The sequence below is a fragment of the Anomaloglossus baeobatrachus genome, chromosome 4 (genome assembly GCF_048569485.1).
Source record: "Anomaloglossus baeobatrachus isolate aAnoBae1 chromosome 4, aAnoBae1.hap1, whole genome shotgun sequence".
Taxonomy (NCBI): domain Eukaryota; kingdom Metazoa; phylum Chordata; class Amphibia; order Anura; family Aromobatidae; genus Anomaloglossus; species Anomaloglossus baeobatrachus.
Window position 1 is genome coordinate 284656511 of NC_134356.1, and position 23309 is coordinate 284679819.

Consider the following 23309-nt stretch of genomic DNA (forward strand, 5'->3'; position numbering starts at 1 on the left):
ACCAGAAGTTGGGGAAGGCCCCCAATATGCAAATGAGAAGTAACAGTGCACCAAACCTTTGGCCATGCCAAGGATGCACCAAGTCTCAGTTGCATATGACCCGCCCCAGGGCCGTGGGGTACTCGGTTCCGGGTGTTGGTTAATGGGTTTATGTCATGGGGGCCTGTGCCCGGTTCCGTGGCCCTGGTGGTCGCTGAAAGTCAATAAATAATAAAAATAAAAAAAAATAAAAAATAAAATAAATAAAAAAAATAATAAAGAAAAAAATAAATAAATAAATAAAAGTATTTCGTGACGCCACCTACGGTTCCAGTATGGTTACTGGGGCTGCAGGTCAGACCTTTGGGGTGATAGTTAGGCAGCCAGTTGTTTACGCTTCCCGTAGGTGAAGCGGGGTCCCCAGGGCAGTTTTAGTAGTACACAGATATGGCGGTTTTTCTTCACAGCCTTTTCAACTGTCACTTTAGTGCAGCAGGCTATGGCTCCTCAGATGAAGAAATAAAGTGCGTCACACCAATTCATTAACTCTGACCAGATTTTACATGCAGGTGTTAAAAAGGGGTTCAGTTTCTGACGTTACAGTTTTTGGTGATCTGGGAACAGTTCAGGATCTCTGCACCAGGTCAGTTGTGTGGCCTCCCTGCTGCGCTATGTTTCTGCTTGGTACTAGGCTGCAGCTATACCTTGTCCCTCTCTCACTGTCTTCACCTGTATGGCAGGCAGCGGGAGCTTCTCTAAGGGGCACTGCTGTACTCACTGCAATCCATAAGCTCTGTGTAGCGGCTTTGCCTTCAGGTGCTGCTGCGGCCAGGAGATCTGCAGTCTCCCTGGCCCCCGGTCTTTATTGCTGGGCAGATTAGATCCCTCACAATCTCGGACGCCTGTGTCCGATAATCAGCGCTGTTCCTTGGGGATGAACCGATCTGGCTCCACCTCCCCGGTCACTCCTCTTTTGCCTCACTCTTGATCCCTCAGGCGGTCACACAGTTACTTGTGCGGGCTAAGCACTGCCCTCTCCATTTTGATGTCTCCCCTCACTCTCTGCTCGCACAGTCTCTTTTTCTCCAACTGTCAACTGTCTCTCTGACTCCGCCTCCAAACCTGGCTTTAAAGGGGACCTCACCTGAACTCGACTTGTAGAGCTCCCCCTCCAGGCTTGGAGTGGAAATGTTGTATGTGGGATTACCTGATGTGGAGATCCTTCCCTGCCCAGGTACAGGTATATTTGTGGCAACTGAACCCTGGGGTGCCACACATACACATTTGTAACGTCCTGGAGGTGGATTCACTGGGTCGTGCACCGGATTCCCCCAGTGAGGCAACCTGGAGCTAACCCCTATACAGGGACTGTCCGATCACCCCACCAGAGGTCCTAGATGCACGGTAGCCGGAACACTAGGGGTACGGGATAAGAGTCCTTCAAGGATCTGTACAGATATGTCTCTGAGTCCAATGGGCACCGTAGGCAGGATGGATGACTGGAACCGGATTCAGGTGCCGGGTAGGAACAGCAGACGGAGTCCGGGTCTAGCGAGACATGCAGACTGATGTTTACCATGTGAAGTCAGAGATCGGTGACGGGTTCAGGCTATGGGAGATGGTGGGATCCTCAGCAGACAGTCACCAGGAGACTTCCTGGGGAATCAGCCGTCAGGACCGGGTTAGGGTGGCAGGTGGGCTCTGTGGAAGAGACAGAGTTAAACGAAGACAACGCACAAAGGGACCTGAACACCTAGCTATGGGAACACGTTGATCAGGCACCGCCTACATGGAAAGGAAGTCCTAAACACACTGTACCTGTAATTGGCCATATCCTGTTTCTGGGACGCTGGCCCATTAAGAAGAGGTGAGTGAACGCGCGCGCGCCGTAATGCGCATGAGCGAGGTTCGTGTGCCGGAGAACAGAGCAGGAAGCGGTGCAGGAGATGCAGGGGGACCAGACAGAGTGTCCTGGGTTACAGGGAGACGCCGGGACTGGCGGGCAGGAGGCACGGAGGACGTAGAGGAGGGAGAGTGAGGAAGGCAGCCGCGGGCAGGAGGACCGGGAACCGGAGCGGTGAGTGACAGACGGTGCCGGAACCCGGGGAGCGGGACAACATTAAAAGTTAGTTTTCTTAGGCACTGTACCTGTATGTAACATATATTGCGCTAGTATATTTGCTATAGGGACTGTAAAACGAAGTTACAATACATTTTGGTGGTCACAGGCTCCCTTTAAATGGTGAATGTACCACAAATGCGGCTCAAGCACGGTGCTTGTTCTGCAAGCAACTGTGATCAATTAAAAAATGGAAATGAACATAAATAGTTGAAGAACCGCACAACCTGCAAATAGCAGCAATATTAGCACAATACAAATATAATTAGAATGATGGATATTTGCACCAGTGCTACTAACACAACAATGGTTATACTAAAGCCTGCAGGATCACACCACGTTTTACTATTGGAATTATGTTTATTATAAGACAACAGGTGCCAGGTACTATTGGTCTCACAACTCAAACTGCAGTGCCAGCAAGTGACAAGTGACAGTGCTAATATAAACAATATTGTGCTTGCAGGATAATTTGTAGCCCCCACGTCCACTTATAAATTATTACCCTAATCCTAAGGATAATCCAGCCATGTTATAGGGAACCTGACAGCTGAGACCTACTGCCTTAAAGTGTCATAGATATTACTTGGTATTTCTATTTACAGCCATAATGTATAATATATTTGTTATTATTACAATTAAAGGAACGTATCGGTGATGATGTAAAAGTTTCGTACATATAAATTATATGGATAGAAGACATCATACACTTTATATCAAGACAACAGTAATCTCTCCTGTATTATAAGATAAAACTTGCCTCCCAAACAGTTAATGTGCAGCAGAGAGACTATGCAGTGACCCTGTATTTTCCAGGCCAGAGCCCATCCTAATTTTTGAAGAATCCTGCTCCTAGCATGTGTATCTGAAGCAGCCTGTATATGATGTCTTGTCCTGGAAGAAAGCTGGGCTCTATTAATACAATGAGAAGGAGGTTTTCAAGCAAAATGCTCGGGGATGAAAGAACAACAATAGCCGCAATCTTGTGCGTTGATCAATCAGCTGATTTGCTGAGGTTCTCATATAAATATAAAGAGCAGGTTACAGAAGAAGCTGATGAAGTCTGTACAAGAGCAAAAAGGAGCGAAGTCTGACCACAGCGCCCTCTGCTGCCCACCAGGACTATCTGCACGTCACAATGCAACCTGCAATGATGATGTTCTCCTCCAAATATTGGGCCAGGAGGGGAATGTCCCTGGATTCAGCTATGTCCACTGATTTCTTAAGCAACTCAGCAGTAAGTACAAACTAAATTATATTCATGTGTCATTTCTTTTTTACTTTAATTTAACTTTTACACTAAATTTTAAAGTTCTTGTAAATGTATGCATGGCCAAGAATCCTACTCATTCTTAAATGGCTACTTATTTCTGCCTGTTCTGTCCACTCGCCAAAGTATTTATCAGCAGCAATATCCCATTAGTTCTAATAGGAGCACAAAGCCAGGCTCATTGTGCAGGGGAACAAAAGTGCTGCAAAACTTTGATGAATGACTTTTCCCTTTGCCACCACTTGTAGTTTCTGAGATGTATTACTGTGTTCACTTGGGTCTGCTAGGTGCTGAGTCTACACATCAATCTTGATAATGAATACAGCAGCACAACATGCCCTTCCACAAATGAAGCCTGCTGTTATTTCAGCCAATAAAACAATATTTCTCTCCCCGCAGTTTGTATTAGGACGCGTGATTTACCATTAGTGTACAAATATCAAATTCTGCATTCATGTGAAATTCCGGGACTGTGATTACTTTTATCGACAGGAAATGTGATTAATGTAGAATCGGCTCCATTCTTTCATTGTTAGCGTCATTTGCATTCGTTCTCCATTATCTATCGATCCGTCTGTCTACTCATGATTCATTTTTAAAGTGGTCTGAAGATATGTAAATACAGGACCATTCAGATGTATTAGTATGGCTTTTATTTATTGCACTTTATACACTATAGTTTTGACACTTTTGTGTCATTCTGGCCCCTGGTATCCTTAGAATTTTTTTTATCATGACTCTGCATCTGGCAGTTTTCACAAAAACACTTTCAGGACATATTTTTTGATGTTACCGGTGATGATTTGCTATTAGTAATACTAGTGAGTATATGTTTGGCATCTACTTCCGCCCATAGACTGGCATTATTTAACTATAAGCTAAAACAGTGCCCTTCCTGGTATACATTTGGTTGTTAGTGTTTTTATATACTTAGCTCATTTTCACCCAAAAAACGTATACTGCTTAAAGCTATGTTCACACCTTGTGTTTTGCAGGTTTTTTTTTACTGCTTTTTTCATGCTACTTTTTACATTACCATATATCACCAATGTCCCAAAACACAAATAATGGTGTGATACGACCTCCTTCAGATACAATACCACCAACTGAGGTCTACCAGTAGATAAGGACCACAGGTATGAGGAAAACAACAAAATTAAAATATGTCCCAAAACACAAATAATGGTGTAATATGACCTCCTTCAGATACAATACCACCAACTGAGGTCTACCGGTAGATAAGGACCACAGGTATGAGGAAAACAACAAAATTAAAATATGTCCCAAAACACAAATAATGGTGTGATACGACCTCCTTCAGATACAATACCACCAACTGAGGTCTACCGGTAGATAAGGACCACAGGTATGAGGAAAACACCAAAATTAAAATATATTATTTGTATTAAATAATTTAAAAACATTTTTTAAAAATACAGGGAAAATACTTCACAAGTAGAACAAGCAGGGATTCACAACACCTCACAAAAGTATATATATAGTTGTAAACCATTCATTATTTCAATTGGTAAAGCATGCACAAAGGTTACATTAATTGATGGAAAATATGAAAATAACTAGTCATATTGAAGTGCAATGTATGCGTTTCAGTGATAACGCTACCACGAAACGCGCGTCAGGTTTAGGGGACACAGCACATGGGAGCTCCCGCAATCAAGCCAAGCACTATTCAGGTAGTTGATTCTTTACTACTATTAGGTTTTTTCATTCACCACACCCGGATATGCTTTAATACAGGTTCATCTACCATACAAGCACTTACATTTCTTTGCAGTTCCCCCTCAGTATTCCATCAGTACACTTTGTCGCTTTTTGGTTACATGCAGGTATAAGGCTTGAACTATAGGTGTCCTTCAGATATATGTATATGTTATTGTGGTATAATTTTGGATACTTATAAACTACCTTTTATGTTTTCTCAGGCTTTATGCTGTACTTTGGTATAATATTTACATACATTGCATTTTAATTTGACTGGTTATTTTTATATTGTCCATCAATTAGTGTAACCTTTCTGCATGCTTTACCAATTAAAAGAAGTAATTGTTTACAACTATATATATATATATATATTTGTGAGGTGTTATGAATCCCCGTTTGTTCTATTTGTGAAGTATTTTCCATGTATTTTTATACATTTTTCCAAAAAAAAAACTTTTTAAATGATTTAATAAAAATGATATATTTTAATTTTGGTGTTTGTCCCATATCTGTGGTCTTTATCTAGACCTCAGTTGGTGGTATTTTTACATTACCAGCAAAATCTATGACATCTCAGAAATCCCATGCACAGTTGCTTATTTGCTTCTGTCTGAATTGGAAAACTGCTGCGTTTTATAAGTCAATTCTATCAGCATTTTGGCATTAGAGAAAGCAATGAGGAAGTGCAAAAAGTTTGCAAAAAAAGCATATAGAATAATACACACCCCATAGTCCTCCATATAATATAATGCACTTCTCATAGTCCTCCAAATAATGTAATGCACCCCTCATCCTCCTCCATATAGTATAATACACTCCATAGTCCTCCATATAACATAATGCACACCCCAAAGTTCTCCATATAATATCATGTACACCCTATAGTCCTCCAAGTAGAATAATGCACACCCCATAGTCCTTGACATTTATAATGCACACCCCATAGTCCTCTATATGGTATAATGCACACCCCATAGTCCTCTATATAGTATAATGCACTCCCCATAGTCCTCCATATAGTATAATGCACCCCCATAGTCCTTAATATAAAATAATGCATACTCAATAGTCCTCCATATCATATAATGCACACCCCATAGTCCTCCATATAGAATAATGCACACCCAAAAAGTCCTCCATATAGTATACTGCAAACCCCATAGTCCTCCATATAGTGTGATGGACCCCCATAGTCCTCCATATAGTATAATGCACCACTATAGTCCTCCATATAATATAATGCATTCCCATAGTAATCCATATAAAATAAGGCACACCCCATAGTCCTCTTTATAGTATTATTGCCAGCAGTGTCACCTCCTGTCATTCCCCCTCTACTCCCGTCTTTGTGAGAGGTCTGCAGCATGGCTCATATCAGCACAGTGGGCACATCAAATGCTTAGGCAGAATGATGGAGGAGGGAGAGTCTGCGTAGTGCTCCCTCTGTCAGCATTGCTTTCAACTGTAAAGCTGGTGTCACACTAAACGACAGCGACAACGACGTCGCTGTTACGTCACCATTTTCGGTGACGTAACAGCGACCTTGTAAGTCGCTGTTATGATCTCTGCTTAGCTGTCAAACACAGCAGAAGCAGCGATCATAAGGTCGCTGTGCTACATGTTCAGAGAGCAGGGAGCCGCGCTTAGCGCTGGCTCCTTGCTCTCCTGCAGCACACATCGGGTTAATTAACCCGATGTGTGCTGCAGCTACATGTCACAGTTCAGAGAGCAGGGAGCCGCGCTTAGCGCTGGCTCCTTGCTCTCCTGCAGCACACATCGGGTTAATTAACCCGATGTGTGCTGCAGCTACATGTCACAGTTCAGAGAGCAGGGAGCCGCGCTTAGCGCTGGCTCCTTGCTCTCCTGCAGCAGACATCGGGTTAATTAACCCAATGTGTGCTGCAGCTACATGTCAGTGCAGAGAGCAGGGAGCCGCGCGCACTGCTTAGCGCTGGCTCCTTGCTCTCCTTGCTACAGTATACATCGGGTTAATTACCCGATGCGTACTGCAGCCACATGTCACAGTGCAGGAGCCGGCACTGGCAGCAAGAGCGGAGGCTGGTAACCAGCGTAAACATCGGGTAACCAGGGAAAGGTCTTCCCTTGGTTACCCGATGTTTACGCTGGTTACAGCTTACCGCAGCTGCCAGTGCCGGCTCCTGATCGCTTCATTTCGTCGCTCTCTCGCTGTCACACACAGCGATGTGTGTGTCACAGCGGGAGAGTGACGACCAAAAAATGAAGCTGGACATTCAGCAACGACCGGCGACCTCACAGCAGGGGCCAGGTCGTTGCTGGATGTCACACACAGCGACAGCGACGGGACGTCGCTGCAACGTCACAGAAAATGGTGACGTAGCAGCGACGTCGTTGTCGTCGTCGTTATGTGTGACACCAGCTTAAGTTGAATGGGTAGGGGGGGCCTGTGTTGCCCCAGTGCTGCAAGGCAATACTAATTAAACCATTATTTCACCTATCATCAGACAAGTTTATTGTATATGTATACACTCAGGAGATAAAATAAATCTCCAAGGATTGAAGCTCTCTGAGGAATTATAAAAAATACATCTTATTGAATGTATATTAAAATACAGTAATAAATCTCCAAGAAAATCTCGAAGGAATTATAATTTTTTTATTGAATGAATATTAAAATACAGTAATTAATTACTGTATTTTAATTTACATTCAATAAAATGCATTTTTTTATAATTCCTTAGAGAGCGTAGTTTCTTGGAGATTTATTTTATCTCCTAAGTGTATACGTATCCATTCTGTAGCTGTTGAATTGCCGAGACCATTCCCTTTTATTGTTGAAAAGTTTGGTGTATTGAAGCTTATTGTACATGTAGGTATGGCACAGCTGCTATGTATATAACTGATGTAATAGAAGATGAAGGAGCAGCCTAGTATGTGCAGCATATCTAAAGGGTTGTTCCACTGTATTAGTATTGATGATGACCTATTAGGGATGATCGAATACCTCAAATATTCGGCTACACCCATATTCACCGAATAGGTCGCCGCTATTCGACTATTTGCGAATATTCGATGCGCAATGTAAGTCTATGGGAAACCCGAATAGTTGCCGAATAACAATTATTCGGGCTTCCCATAGACTTACATTGCGCATCGAATATTCGCATAGCGGCGACCTATTCGTCGAATATTCGCGAAGCCGAATATTGCCGAATATTTGTGATATTCGATGATCCCTATGACCTATCCTTTGCATAGATCATCAATAACACATTGGTATGGGTCTGATTTGAGCTCTGGTAGCGGCCAGAAACAAGCAGTTGCGGAGCTGAACAGCACAGCTCTATTATGTGTATCCTGGAACTGCAGAGACGTTCTTAATCAAATGAATACAGTAGTTGCTCTGAAAATGAATGTGAGCTGATTTGCAGTATCCAGGATGGGCCACTAGACAGTTAGAGCTGTGCTGTCCAGGTCCGCAAGCACCACTCTAGTATTTTGTTGGTTTTTTTTTTCAGCGCTGGAGTGCTGCTTTTCATCTAAGATCCCTACTCCTAGTAATATACTCACCCTCCAGAGTCTTCACCTTTTACCGAAGCCACTCCGGTCCCGCGGTGCAATCATGTGACCACAACGTCTGTCTAGAGGACAGATGTTACGTCAACAGCTCTCAATACGTGTCTATGAGAGCTAAAATCTAGCCCAGAACGAGGCTCTTATAGACTTTTATTTAGTTGTGACCTCCAGTGCGCTCCAGGAAACACTAGTACTGCTGGCAGGTCACAAATCACAGGAGACTGACCGAAGCAGTGCCGATAACAGATGAAAATGCCGGAAAGTGAGTATAAGAGTATAAAGAAAGGATAGATCCAGCGAGCCAGGTCCTCTTTTTTCATTCAGTATAAAGGCTGCTTTACACCTTACAATTTCTCGTGCGATCGCATCCACCCCCATCGTTTGTGCGGCACGGACAATTTGTTGCCCGTGCCGCACAATGTCGTAACCCTCCGTCACACGTACTTACCTTAGAAACGACCTCGCTGTGGGCAGCGAACATCCACTTCCTGAAGGGGGAGGGACGTTCGGCGTCACAACAATGTCACATAGCGTCCGGCCAATAGAAGTGGAGGGGCGGAGATGAGCGGGACGTAAACATCCCGCCCACCTCCTTCCTTCCGCATTGTGGGCCGGGAGCCGCAGGTAAGCTGCAGTTCATCGTTCCCGGGGTGTCACACGGAGCGATGTGTGCTGCCCCGGGTATGATGAACAACAGGACGTGCGATTTTTAGAAAATGAGCAACATGTCAGCGATGAACGAGAAGGTGAGTATTTCTGCTCGTTCATAGATGTCACACGCTATGATATCACTATCGATGCCGGATGTGTGTCACTTACGACGTGACCCCGCCGACATCTCGTTAGATATATCGTAGCGTGTAAAGCAGGCTTAAGAGTAGGGTCATGGAGCTTAGATTTAAAGCACCACAGTGGTAAAGTTTAAAAAACAAACAATGCTGAAGTAGTACTTTAAAGGGAATTTGTCAGTAGGGTTTTGCTCCCCCATCTGAGAGCGGCATAATGTAGAGACAGAGATGCTGATTCCAGCGATGTGTCACTTACTGAGCTGTTTGCTGTCATTTTGATAAAATCAATGTTTTTTCTGCTGCTGATCTAGGAGTTGTACAGGGCTCATAAATATGCTGGACTACCTGGCAGTAAGCCAAGTAGTCCAGTAATGATCTACTGCTGATTAAAGAGTGATTTTATCAAAACTACACTAAGCAGTCCAGTAAAGTGACACATTGCTGGAATCAGGGTCTCTGCCCCTACGTTATGCTGCTCTCAGATTAGGTGGCAAAAACCTGGTGACAGATTCCCTTTAAATTTGACTGAAGCTGGAACTATGAACAACTGATCAGCAGGGGTCCTGGGTGTCAGGCCCCCACTAATCTGATGTTGATGACCTATTGTTGGAAGTGATCATTTGTATCATTGTCGTTAAACAACCCATTAACTAAAACTGAATAAACACTTATGGAAAAAGTGTCTGCCTGAAGTCGGACAAAGAGTTAAAACCTCTTCATCCTGCAAATATTTGTAATGTGGAAGCATGAACAAATAGATGGTATATGCGGGGATTTATTACATCAGGAAGGACCGGCTGTATTAATAACTGTGCACTGACATTTAGTTGAAAGTTCAATGATCATCTCTGGAGTCAATTAATCATTGGAAACATATTCCTAATGAGCACTTAAAGGAAAGGTTTCTCTTATCATTGCTATTAAATCCTTAAGACGCTGGCAAACAACGATTTGTGTGAGGACTAACCTTTGTTCTAATGGTTTTACATCAGGGATTTGTACACAAATATTTGCGCACATTCCTGGCAGATGCTGAAACTTTTTCCTGTTTTCGTTCACTTTTTCATAGCTAAATAATTGTTTCTCCCGCGTGTAATAATAAAAATGAAGTATATTTTGTTTATGGAAATAGCTTGTGCTGGGGTGCGAATGTTTATAGGACATAATGGTAATTATTAGTAGAGTATCTGTTTTATAGCAGGTAATGACTGGAATAATAATGAATAGGAATAACATTGATTTGGCATTAAGCATGTGTAAAACGGCTTTACACATGGTACATTTAATACAGCGGGGTTCTGGTATACGTTAATGGATAGCTGTAAAGGAGGTAATGTGAAGGAAGCGCATCTCATGGCCTATTTCACTGTTCATAGGAGCAGAGTCCACAGGAAGCCTCCCTGGCAATCAGTATAAATGACAGGAATCCATATTTATACTTGTAAACATAAGTAAGACACACATAGTATTGACATGTCACTTAGTATGATTGTTCTGCTTTATTATATGGCTGATCGCCAGATGAGCTTCAGCTGAATGCAGACGAGGGATTGTCTCAGCTGCATTTCTTCAGAAGTGCACTGTTCCCCATCCCCGGCTGGGGAGCGGGGACTCCTGAAGATTGACAGTGTGCACTGGTGGAATGCTCCCACCATAAGTCCAAACTGTGCTCTCTTCTAGACTACCAGCAGAAACTGCTTTGCTCTGTAGCATGGGAGAAGTGCAAGTGGACTGAGGCTGGTCAGCTGCAGGCAGTGGCGGCAGACCACGTGGCCCCCTTCTGGTATTGCACTTTTAACCTTATTGACATGATATAGTTAAAAGTAATGATGAAAAAGGGAGAAACCTAATTCCTTTTCAATCATCCTCCCGCTGCATCTGATGTCTCAGCACAGCGGGCAAGATAATGTCTCTACAGCGTGCCATCTGTGCCGAGATGTGTAGAGCTGCAGAATTCTCACTATGGAGACCAGGGCAGCACAAGACTATTGTCACGATAACTATGGAGATAGCAGTAAACCGGGCTAGGGGGCCCTAATTATCCGTAGCCTCAGTGATACCCCTGAAGGTAGGGATGCCTGAATCGCCTTCTCGGCACTGCTCCTGAGCAACCCTGATCTGATACCCTCCCAAGGGGGGAAGGGGCAAGAGTGAGATTAAACTCACAAAAACAGAGAGAGGAAACCAAAACTCTGTCACATAGCACGCACTCACAGTGGTATAAGGCTATGTGCCCACGGGACAACGGGAAAACCCGTGGATTTATCTGGATTTTCCAGATAAATCCGCAGGTTTACGCAAGTACAGACACTCCCCATGTTATCCTATGGGACTTGGGGAGTGCTGTATCAATGCTGCGGTATGTGCGGCTGCGGAATATGCTGCGGATGTCCCGCAGCCGCACGTAACTGTATGTCAATTATTCATTCGGAAGTACCTGCGGATGTCCCGCCTTTCCATTATGGAGACACAGGGCGGAACTTCAGTAGGTATTTCCGCACTTGTCCCGCAGGTTTACCGCAACAAAAATGCTCGCATCCCGCAGCAATGGATAGCTGCGGACTCCGAGGAGCAGCTGCAGTAAACCTGCGGCAAAGTCCGCGGGTACATTGTCCCGTGTGCACACAGCCTAAGACAATTAAAGGATAAGGATTAAAACAAGAGCAGAGAAGAAATAACAAGATGACAGATAAACTTCACAACCAGTTCTGGCAAAAATCAACACTTTCTAGTTAGTCTGGGACACCAAAACACACACATTAATACAGACTAACACCGTATAACCTATAGCTGGCAGGGGTAGCAGATTTCATCCAGCTTAAATATTAGAGAAGCAGATGTTATTGGCTTCCTCACAACATGTGATCAAAGGAGCCTACAAAGAAGTCTAGCAGAAGTTAACTCTATCTAGCCTGACTATGACTGAGCATACAGCAGGTGGACGCCCGAGTCTGACTGTGTTGCTCAGAGACACCAGAGAAACCATTGGGCAGTGAGTGTCAGAATCTGAAATGTTATAAAAAGAAAAGAAAGGGAGCGCTCCCTGTGTGAAATCTTGTGACAATTTTGAATAATAATTGGGTATAATACCCACTCATCCCTCCATGTTCACAGCACTAGTTAGAAGCCTGATATCTCTGATCACCATTCAGCCTCATGCTGCTGAATGTTCACGGTCCTGCATTCTCCTCTCAGGATGAACTTGTCCTCCAATCTCAGCTGGACTCACAAGAAATTCACTTGTTGGGCAGTGATTTGGAGTCAGGTCAAATGCAGGAGGTGAGCTCCAGCAACCGTCACCTCCAAGGTATAATGCGCTCTGCAAGTCTCTTACCCATGGCTCAGCTGCTCACTGCCACTTTCACTCAACAATTGCCGGCCTACAGATACACCTGCATACTGCTGCAGGTCCGCCCGCTCCTCTGTGCAATGGGAGCTAATCAATCAACAAAAAATAAAAAATACAAAAACTGGGCATATGGTCTTGTGCTGCTCTATAGATGTAAACAGATACAAGACATGAATAAAAAGCTTTTTCATTGAATAAAAAACGGCACTATGCGTTTTGGAGGCGATCTGCCCCCTTCCTCAGGTGCATAAGCCATGAAAAATACTGCCCCAACTTATACAGACAGGAAACACCACACATGTTTGCAATGAAAACATGTAAATTAAAAATCCTAAACTAAAACAAGAATATGCAAAATGTATAAATCCATGAATAAAACAAGAAAAAACACACATACAAATGGTACACATGTTGAGATGAGACAAAGGGTCTCTTAAGGTCTGATTGCTGATTTCAAATTATGTTGTCATGTGTGCACGTGATAAAAAACAGTAACTGACACTGGATCGGTTATGAACCTTCTCCATGACAGACGCCAGAGCTACTGCTTCAGTGTATTGTTTGGGAAACTTTATAGTTCAGGAGAAGTAAAGGGTGTAGACAAAAGTATAGTCGAATCAAGTATCGCAGGTCGGGCTCAGGACGTATAGGAATTTGCATAGTCTCTGCTGGATTGGTCAGTCCAAACTTCATCTGTTTTCTATATGGTATTCATTAGCTGGGGGTTGGACAGGATGCAGGAGCCATCTTTAAGTTACATGAGCTGGTATATTGTAATAAGGAAAATCACTGAATATGCAGTATATATATATATATATATATACAGTTAGGTCCAGAAATATTTGGACAGTGACAAGTTTTGTTATTTTAGCTGTTTACAAAAACATGTTCAGAAATACAATTATATATATAATATGGGCTGAAAGTGCACACTCCCAGCTGCAATATGAGAGTTTTCACATCCAAATCGGAGAAAGGGTTTAGGAATCATAGCTCTGTAATGCATAGCCTCCTCTTTTTCAAGGGACCAAAAGTAATTGGACAAGGGACTCTAAGGGCTGCAATTAACTCTGAAGGCGTCTCCCTCGTTAACCTGTAATCAATGAAGTAGTTAAAAGGTCTGGGGTTGATTACAGGTGTGTGGTTTTGCATTTGGAAGCTGTTGCTGTGACCAGACAACATGCGGTCTAAGGAACTCTCAATTGAGGTGAAGCAGAACATCCTGAGGCTGAAAAAAAAAGAAAAAATCCATCAGAGAGATAGCAGACTTGCTTGGAGTAGCAAAATCAACAGTCGGGTACATTCTGAGAAAAAAGGAATTGACTGGTGAGCTTGGGAACTCAAAAAGGCCTGGGCGTCCACGGATGACAACAGTGGTGGATGATCGCCGCATACTTTCTTTGGTGAAGAAGAACCCGTTCACAACATCAACTGAAGTCCAGAACACTCTCAGTGAAGTAGGTGTATCTGTCTCTAAGTCAACAGTAAAGAGAAGACTCCATGAAAGTAAATACAAAGGGTTCACATCTAGATGCAAACCATTCATCAATTCCAAAAATAGACAGGCCAGAGTTAAATTTGCTGAAAAACACCTCATGAAGCCAGCTCAGTTCTGGAAAAGTATTCTATGGACAGATGAGACAAAGATCAACCTGTACCAGAATGATGGGAAGAAAAAAGTTTGGAGAAGAAAGGGAACGGCACATGATCCAAGGCACACCACATCCTCTGTAAAACATGGTGGAGGCAACGTGATGGCATGGGCATGCATGGCTTTCAATGGCACTGGGTCACTTGTGTTTATTGATGACATAACAGCAGACAAGAGTAGCCAGATGAATTCTGAAGTGTACCGGGATATACTTTCAGCCCAGATTCAGCCAAATGCCGCAAAGTTGATCGGACGGCGCTTCATAGTACAGATGGACAATGACCCCAAGCATACAGCCAAAGCTACCCAGGAGTTCATGAGTGCAAAAAAGTGGAACATTCTGCAATGGCCAAGTCAATCACCAGATCTTAACCCAATTGAGCATGCATTTCACTTGCTCAAATCCAGACTTAAGACGGAAAGACCCACAAACAAGCAAGACCTGAAGGCTGCGGCTGTAAAGGCCTGGCAAAGCATTAAGAAGGAGGAAACCCAGCGTTTGGTGATGTCCATGGGTTCCAGACTTAAGGCAGTGATTGCCTCCAAAGGATTCGCAACAAAATATTGAAAATAAAAATATTTTGTTTGGGTTTGGTTTATTTGTCCAATTACTTTTGACCTCCTAAAATGTGGAGTGTTTGTAAAGAAATGTGACAATTCCTACAATTTCTATCAGATATTTTTGTTCAAACCTTCAAATTAAACGTTACAATCTGCACTTGAATTCTGTTGTAGAGATTTCATTTCAAATCCAATGTGGTGGCATGCAGAGCCCAACTCGCGAAAATTGTGTCACTGTCCAAATATTTCTGGACCTAACTGTATATATATATATATGTATATATATATGTGTTAGTAAGAAAAAAAAGCATTCATAAATATGTGTGTTAGGTCACAACTACTAAGCTACATACCTAAGTCTATGAAATGGCTGAATTAAGTATTTTATTTTAAGTAATTCTTATCCTCAACACACATACTGTGTGTGTATATCTAATATATAAAGCTGTGTGTATGTGTGTGTGTGTGTATGTCCGCTAAGGGAATCCGCACCGTCGCAATTACAATCACGAAATTTTGCACAGACATCTCATGTGACTCAGGGAATGTCATAGACTATGTTTTGATGGGAAAATTTAGCCCCACACTTTACAGTTACTCTCCAAAAAACCTGCCTCCACTAAAGTCTATAGAGCTGTGAGCTATTAGGTTATTAATAGTGTGGCGCCCAAGCGGTCTGGTTTCCACAGTAGTGTTTCCCCACAAAGGCCAATATTAAGCCTGGAAGCAAGAGGGGGGGGGTCCCTTAGTCAGTAATTACCTACAAACAATACAGTTACTACTTGCGTCAGCAGGGGGAGCTCTGACCTGGGGAGGAGTTAAAAAAGTGACAGTTGAAAGCAGACCGCTGAAGAGAGAGGAGTGAGAGTGAGGAGCTAGAGTAGTGTGGACATGCGAGCTGGGGTCTGGGGCTAAGATAGCTCAGCCCAGAAAGCAAGGTCTGCAGAGAGGCACAGGAGGAAGATTCTGGGGAGAGTGGAGCTGAACCGCCTCGCCTCAGAAGAAAACGCTAAAAACTGGACAACGGAGTCCGTGGTTGCCAGCGTGCTTGAGGCCCGGTAACCGAATCCGAAGGTCAGGAGGACTGCACGTCTCCTGGCTCCAAAACAACCCGAAGGTACAGCCGCACATCAGGGACCTGGGGTCGTTGCCAACACAGCGGCATCAGTGAAGGCCCACGCAGACTACAATATGGGTAACGGGTAGTACCACAAGTCCCAGCAGAGAGGGCCTCCATTGGACTAATGCAGCGGGGTTCTGTAAAAGAGAAGAAGGACGTAGGGAGAAAGCCTCAATACTCACCTGGCCAGGGAGATACCCCTCAACTGCTTCCAGGCCAACTTGATCGCTACCACCATCTGTACCGGTCTCCCAGGACTTCACTGATTGTTGCAGAGTAAAAGGAAGGAGGTAAAGAAACTGCTGTGTTGGTCCGTTATTATCCATATCCCGACCCTGCACCCTGAAGTTCAACGGGTTCCCAAAATAGACTTTGCAACCATGCCCCGGGGTCTCACTCCACCTGTGGGGAGCAAGATCACCTCAGCTGCGCCATCACCAACTGCCCTGGGGAACCCGCAGCGCCGCGGCGGCCCACATAGCCGTAAAAACCACAGGTGGCGTCACAAATTTTACTTAATATTAACTATAACTCCCATCATCATCATCTCCCCTTTATTATTGAGACACTACCAGGGTCACAGAGCCAGACCCCCGCCACCGCTGACATCCCCGGACTAGTCCGGTTCGGTTCCGAGTGCCCCCGACCCTGGGTCGGGCATATCATTTTGGTGTCACGAACAAGATCATCATGCCCGGTACCACTGGGTACTGTGCGCCTAAGAACTGTGTGTTTAATTGTGTGTTTTACTGTTGGTGGAAACTGATGCCACCATTAAAACTGCCAGGCGCAGGAAGAAAGGGGGCATGCGAGAAAAAGAGTGCGAAGAAAGCCCGCCATCAGAGCGACGGTTAGTTAACCCTGCACTACCTGGAAGAGAAACGCAGAGCCTAGTAAGATCCACTAAGGGAGGAAGAAGATGTCCAGCCCAGGGGGAGATGAGGCTGCTGCTACAGGCCTAGCTGCAGCGCCCGTTATGTCGCTCACAATGCCATACCTCCTGGGAGCGGCCTGGTTACCACAATACTCAGGAGAGTCGCGTACCCTGAGCATCTTTAGAGAGAGGCTGCAAAGCCTATTTGAGGAATACCCCCTGAGCGAAGGTCAAAGGGTGGGCATAATAATAGGCCAGTTAACCGGCGCAGCCCAGCGTGAAGTAAAGTTATGGCCTGACACTGACAAAGGGACAGTAGCACATATACTGGCCAGGTTAAAAGACACTTTTGACACCCGCACCGCGGCAGAAATTAAAATGAAATTCTTTGGGTGCAAACAAAGGGCACAAGACAGTATACGGGACTATGCCTTAAACTTGCAAGAGACACTGACAGCAGTTAAACAGGTGGACCTGGGGAGTGTGTGCGTGATGAAGACAGGCTACTTACCGAGCAGTTTATGGAAGGGCTCCTGTCAGATGCGCACCGGACACAGCTGCGTATTATGGTCCTGCAGAACCCTGCCCTGGACCAGGCCATTTGGGTGCTTAGAGAATCTGCACCTAATGACACAGTACCCCTCTGGCATCCTGCCATCACATACCCGGAGGTGGTGCCCGCAACCCGAGCAACTGCAGGGTCAGAGGCACAGACCCTGGATAATGACCCCTCTGTAGACCTCAGACACCAAGTCTAAGAACTGACCAATAGTGTGGTTGCCCTCACAAAAAGAGTGCAGTCTCTACAGGTGACCCCATCGCCTACAAGCATCGAGTTGGCATCCAGTCCAGATGACGTCCCGTGGATGCGGCAAAGGAAGATCCCACCAATCCGAGGAAAAAAACACAGACCGTTACGATTCAACTGGACAGCGGATTTACCGCCGCTGTAACCAGGCAGGGCACTACGCAAGGCGCTGTCCTTTAAACAGGCAGAACCTGGGGCCAGGAGCCAACCCCCAGGTGTAAGGAAAACCGCCTAGTCTTCCTGGCGCAACAAGTATGTGGGAGGATGACTGGTCCTTCCTATTGTGCTGGATGGGATCCCTATGACCGCCCTCCTAGATTTGGGGTCCCAGGTAACGACCATACCTTATATACGGTACAAAAGATACTGGGCTGATTCAGACAGTACCCGTGGCCCAGATGATGACCTGACCATTGTAGCTAGTAATGGTCAGCCCTTGCCTCAAATTGGGTACAAAGATGTAACCATTAAAGTGGGGCGGGTAGAATTGTCATCCCAGGGAATGATAATTGTGGACATTGATCGCAGGGGATCTAACCCAATGTTAACGATCGGTACAAATGCTATAGAAAATTGTCTTGCCGAGGTGATAATCTTGTTGCAACAGGTAGCTGAAACTGCCAGCTCCAGGCAGCTGCGTGTCCTACAGAGGGAGATCAGAGCCCTGATGAGGAAGCAGCAGGTAGAGGTGAAGTTGGCAGTGTGAGGGTACTTACCCATTACAATACCCCCAAGAAGTGAGATGTTGATATGGTGTCGGGCAGCAATAGGCCTCTCGGGTCAAGATTACCAGTCCCTGGTAGAACCTGTGTATTCAGACAGTAGGCTGGGATCTTGATAGCCAGTGGGGTAGTAGATGTCCGGAAGGGGAGAGTACCCGTCCGCAACCTGAATTGTGGGGAGGAGGAATCCAAATTACCCCGGTACGCCACTGTAGCTAAGCTGTACACTGTCAGTAATAATGCCATCAGGAAAAGTTGAACCCTTGATCCCGTCTGACCAGGTGGAAGACAACGGCTCCAAGGGACAGCTGGAGGACTGGTCTCAGAAATTGCATGTGGGCACCGACTGCACCCTTTCACACCAAAAGCATGGGGTTTACCTGGTGGTACAAGAATACGAACGGGTTTTCAGCAAACACTCTCTAGACTTCGGGCAGGTAAAAGGGGTTCAACATCAAATCCCCATTGGTGACCATCCTCCCATTAAAGAGAGATACTGCCCTGTAACCCCGACTCAATGTCAGCATGCCAAAGAAATGTTATGGGAAATGAAGAAGGTTGGGGTAATCAGAGATAGTTGTAGCCCCTGGGCAGCTCCATTAGTGCTCGTAAAGAAAAAAGATGGTACAATGAGAATGTGTGTTGATTACAGGCAGATTAACCGCATTACACATAAAGATGCTTATCCACTACCAAGAATAGAGGCGTCATTGGCAGTCTTAAAATCAGCTAATTATTTCTCCACCTTGGATCTCATCAGTTGGTATTGGCAGGTTCCCGTGGCAGAGGCGGATAAGGAGAAGACCACATTCACGACACCAATGGGTATCTGCGAGTTCAACTGTATGCCTTTCGGGCTCTGCAACGCACCGGGTACATTTCAAAGATTGATGGAGTGCTGCCTGGGACATTACAACTTTGAAACCGTGCTATTATACCTGGATGATGTCATAATCTACTCAAAAACCTATGAAAACCACCTGAAGCACCTGGCCGAAGTGTTCGAGTCTTTGTCCAGTTTTGGCCTGAAGGTAAAGCCATCAAAATGTCACCTGTTGAAGCCAAAGGTACAGTACCTGGGTCATGTAGTCAGCGCAGAAGATGTGGCACCTGATCCAGAGAATGTCACAGTAATCAAGGACTGGCCAAGACCCACCACGATTAAGGAGGTGCGGCAGTTCCTTGGGCTGGTGGGCTACTACCGAAGGTTCATTAACGGTTTCACGAAAATGGCAGCACCCCTTCAAGTTCTCCTGGTGGTTCAGTCAAAGAAGGCTAAGAAGCAGAGTATTCCATTCGAATGGAACAGCCAAGCAGAAACATCATTTGTCCGGTTTAAGATAGCTCTTAGAGGAGAAGTCCTGGCCTACCCTGACTATGACTAGCCGTTTGTACTGTACACAGATGCCAGCAATGTGAGATTGGAAGGGGTTCTGTCCCAGGTATAGGGAGGCAGAGAGAAGGTGATAGCTTACGCCAGTAGAAAGCTTCGTCCCACAGAAAGGAACTCAGAAAACTACAGTTCCTTTAAGTGGAGTTCCTCGCCATCGTCTGGGCAGTGACCGAACGCTTCCAGCATTACCTGGCGTCGGCCAAGTTTACCATCTTCACGGACAACAATCCATTGACCCACCTGGCAACAGCCAAGCTAGGTGCGCTGGAACAGCGATGGATGGCTCAGCTGTCCAACTTTGACTTTACCATCAAATACAGAGCTGGCCGAAAGAATACCAATGCTGACGCGCTGTCCAGAATCCCTCACTTACTCGAGTGTGGAGAAGACCTGGACGAGCTGAAAGAGGTAGACTTACCGGCTTTCCACCAACAAGGTGTCTCCCAGTACGTGCATGCTGTAATAGAAAAGCGCTCGAGCTAACATCTGGTCTCTTTCAACTCGTTGCTTCACCATGGATGGGAGGAAACACAGAATAGTGACTCGGCCGTCCGATTAGTCAAAGAAAAGCTGGCGCAAGCTGACCCCCATCTTGGTCCTGATGCTCCACAAGAGGCCCAACAGCTGTGGAAGGAGAGGGGTCGACTGTTTCTCTACAAGGGCAAGTTATGCAAAAGATATGTTAACTGGCGGACCAATGAACTCGTCTGGCAAGTAGTGGTTCCTAAGAGGGATGCCCCTATGGTCCTAGAAGCATACCACGTTGGAGCAGGACACTTCGGGTGGAAGAAGTTGGAGATCCTACTCCGTGACCGGTTCTACTGGATTGGCATGAGAAAGGCAATCAAGAAGTGGTGCCGAGAATATGGCCCATGAAAACGGAGAGGATTTTTAATATGAAGTTAACTGCAAAGTTGCTTAATATTACAAGCACTTTGCAATTTTAACTACAAAAGAACTTGAGACAACCCCTTTAAAAATGAACTAATGAGAGGCCGTCGATATTATAATATTGAGAAAAACACTTTAAAATGAATCTGTCACCAGGTTTTTGCAACCTTATTTGAGAGCATCATGATGTAGAGACAGAGACCCTAATTCCAGCGATGTATCACTTACTGGGCTGCTTGCTGTAGTTTTAATAAAATCACTGTTTTATCTGCTGTACATCTACCAGTTCTCTGTATAACCCTACCCACACTGATGATTGTCAATTTTCTGTGTTCATTGTACATAAGCAGAAAGCTGCCAATCAGTGGTGGCGGGTGGGATTATATAGGTTTACTAGTCCTATAGTCATAATCTCTTGGTGAAAAAACTGATTTATCAAAACAATAGCAAGCAGTCTAATATATGACACTTCTAGAATCTACATTGTGCTGGTGGTAAAACCTGGTGAGAGATCCCTGTAATAATGGAATCTCTGTCTCTATATTATGCTTGTGGTAAAGCCTGGTGACAGATCCCTGTAATGATAGAATCTCTGTCTCTACATTATGCTGGTGGTAAAACCTGGTGACAGATCCCTGTAATGATAGAATCTCTATCTCTACTTTATGCTGGTGGTAAAACCTGGTGAGAGATCCCTGTAAATAATGGAATCTCTGTCTCTATATTATGCTGGTGGTAAAACCTGGTGACAGATCCCTGTAATGATAGAATCTGTGTCTCTACATTACACTGGTGGTAAAGCCTGGTGACAGATCCCTGTAATGATAGAATCTCTGTCTCTACATTGTGCTGGTGGTAAAACCTGGTGACAGATCCCTGTAATGATAGAATCTCTGTCTCTACATTATGCTGGTGGTAAAACCTGGTGACAGATCCCTATAATGATAGAATCTCTGTCTCTACATTATGCTGGTGGTAAAGCCTGGGGACACATCCCTGTAAAGATTGAATCTCTGTCTCTATATTGTGCTGGTGGTAAAACCTGGTGACAGATTCCTGTAATGATAGAATCTCTGTCTCTATATTGTGCTGGTTGTTAAACCTGGTGACAGATCCCTGTAATGATAGTGTGACGCCCTGGCCGGGCCAGGTAGTCACAAATAGGGCCCTGCATTACACCTGTCCCTCATAGGTAACACACAGCCAAACATTTAAACCCTAGTCACCCCCCTCAGGGCTTGATGGACACACCAGGGGGCGGAACCAGGCGGTTGGAAGACGCCCACTGAGGAGTCTCAGACAGCCTGGGGAGGGAAAGTAGTGTCGCGGGCGGAGGAGGGGACGCTGCGCTCACCCCACTGCTCGGGTCCGGCTGCTGCTGCTCGCTCTGTCGGTGGCTCGAGCGGTGGGCCGGATCCCGGGGACTCGAGCGGCGCTCCTCGCCCATGAGTGAAAGGGGGGGTGGTTTGGTTTAGTGATATTGTCCGTGACGCCACCCACGGTTGTGGTGAGGTTGTGACACCACCGCTGCTCTGGACGGGGATCCCGGGAGCGATGACAGGGAGCAGCTTGGATGTTGTTTCTCCCCTCCGTGGGTAGGGGGGGTTGGTCGTCCCGGGGCCCGGTGAGGGTTAGGGATGGCAGGCGGGTTACGGGGCCTGGTGAGGTGCAGGGTCGCGGGGGCAGCGCGGTGCCACACGGCACGGTGGTACTCACTCAGCCAATGATGAATGCAAAGTCTCCGGTAAAACAAACGGCTGTATGGACGGGTCCCACAGACGGCTGCGGTAGTTCTCCTGATAGGTTGGCGGTGACTGCCTTTCCCTGCACCTGTGTTGTGTTCACGGTTCCAATGGCTTCCCACCGGTAACCCGCTCCCCAGCTTGGATGGATGCTGAGGGAGCCCCTTTTGCCCGCAGGCTCTGGCCCTGGGAACTGTAGCCTTGGCGGTGACTGTGTTTCCCTTCACGGTTTGAGCTGTTGCCTTCAATCGGGTCTTGACTGCTGGGAAACCCCAGAGGTTCCCTTCGCTAATGGATTTGACCAGTTTTACGGCGACTCCTAGCCTGGTTGGGGTCCGTAAGCCCTGCCGAATGGTGCTGGCTTCTCTTCGCTCCCTGATCCGGTACCGGCGGGCCACCGCCCATCCCCGGTCCTTACGCTTCACTTCAATCAGCCTCTCCTGCAGACGGTCACCACCGTCTGCCAACCTTGCTGTATGTGCCCGGGCCACGCACCCGAACACAGTCAGTCTCCTCTACTACCACTTCACTTCACTCTCAAACTGATCTGATCTGCTTCTCCTTCCTTTTCCCGCCTCCAGGACTGTGAACTCCTCGGTGGGCGGGGCCAACCGCCTGGCTCCACCCCCTGGTGTGGACATCAGCCCCTGGAGGGAGGCAACAAGGATTTGTGTTTGACCTTGATGTGCCTAGCCAGGGTGTGGGGTGTGTTTTTGTAGTACCTGTGACGTCCTGGCTTGTCCAGGGCGCCACAGTAGCCAGATA

General features: G+C 45.7%; 1 protein-coding gene across 1 annotated transcript in view; it reads left to right on the forward strand.

The window, feature by feature from the left end:
- The first annotated feature begins 3175 nt into the window (after positions 1–3175).
- The window catches only part of TPH2 (tryptophan hydroxylase 2), a 737869-nt gene continuing 717735 nt past the window's right edge, over positions 3176–23309 (forward strand). Inside the window, exon 1 of the mRNA XM_075344895.1 lies at positions 3176–3335. Within this exon, the coding sequence (XP_075201010.1) occupies positions 3237–3335 (99 nt within the window). The 5' untranslated portion in view covers positions 3176–3236. The remainder of the gene's footprint in view (positions 3336–23309) is intronic.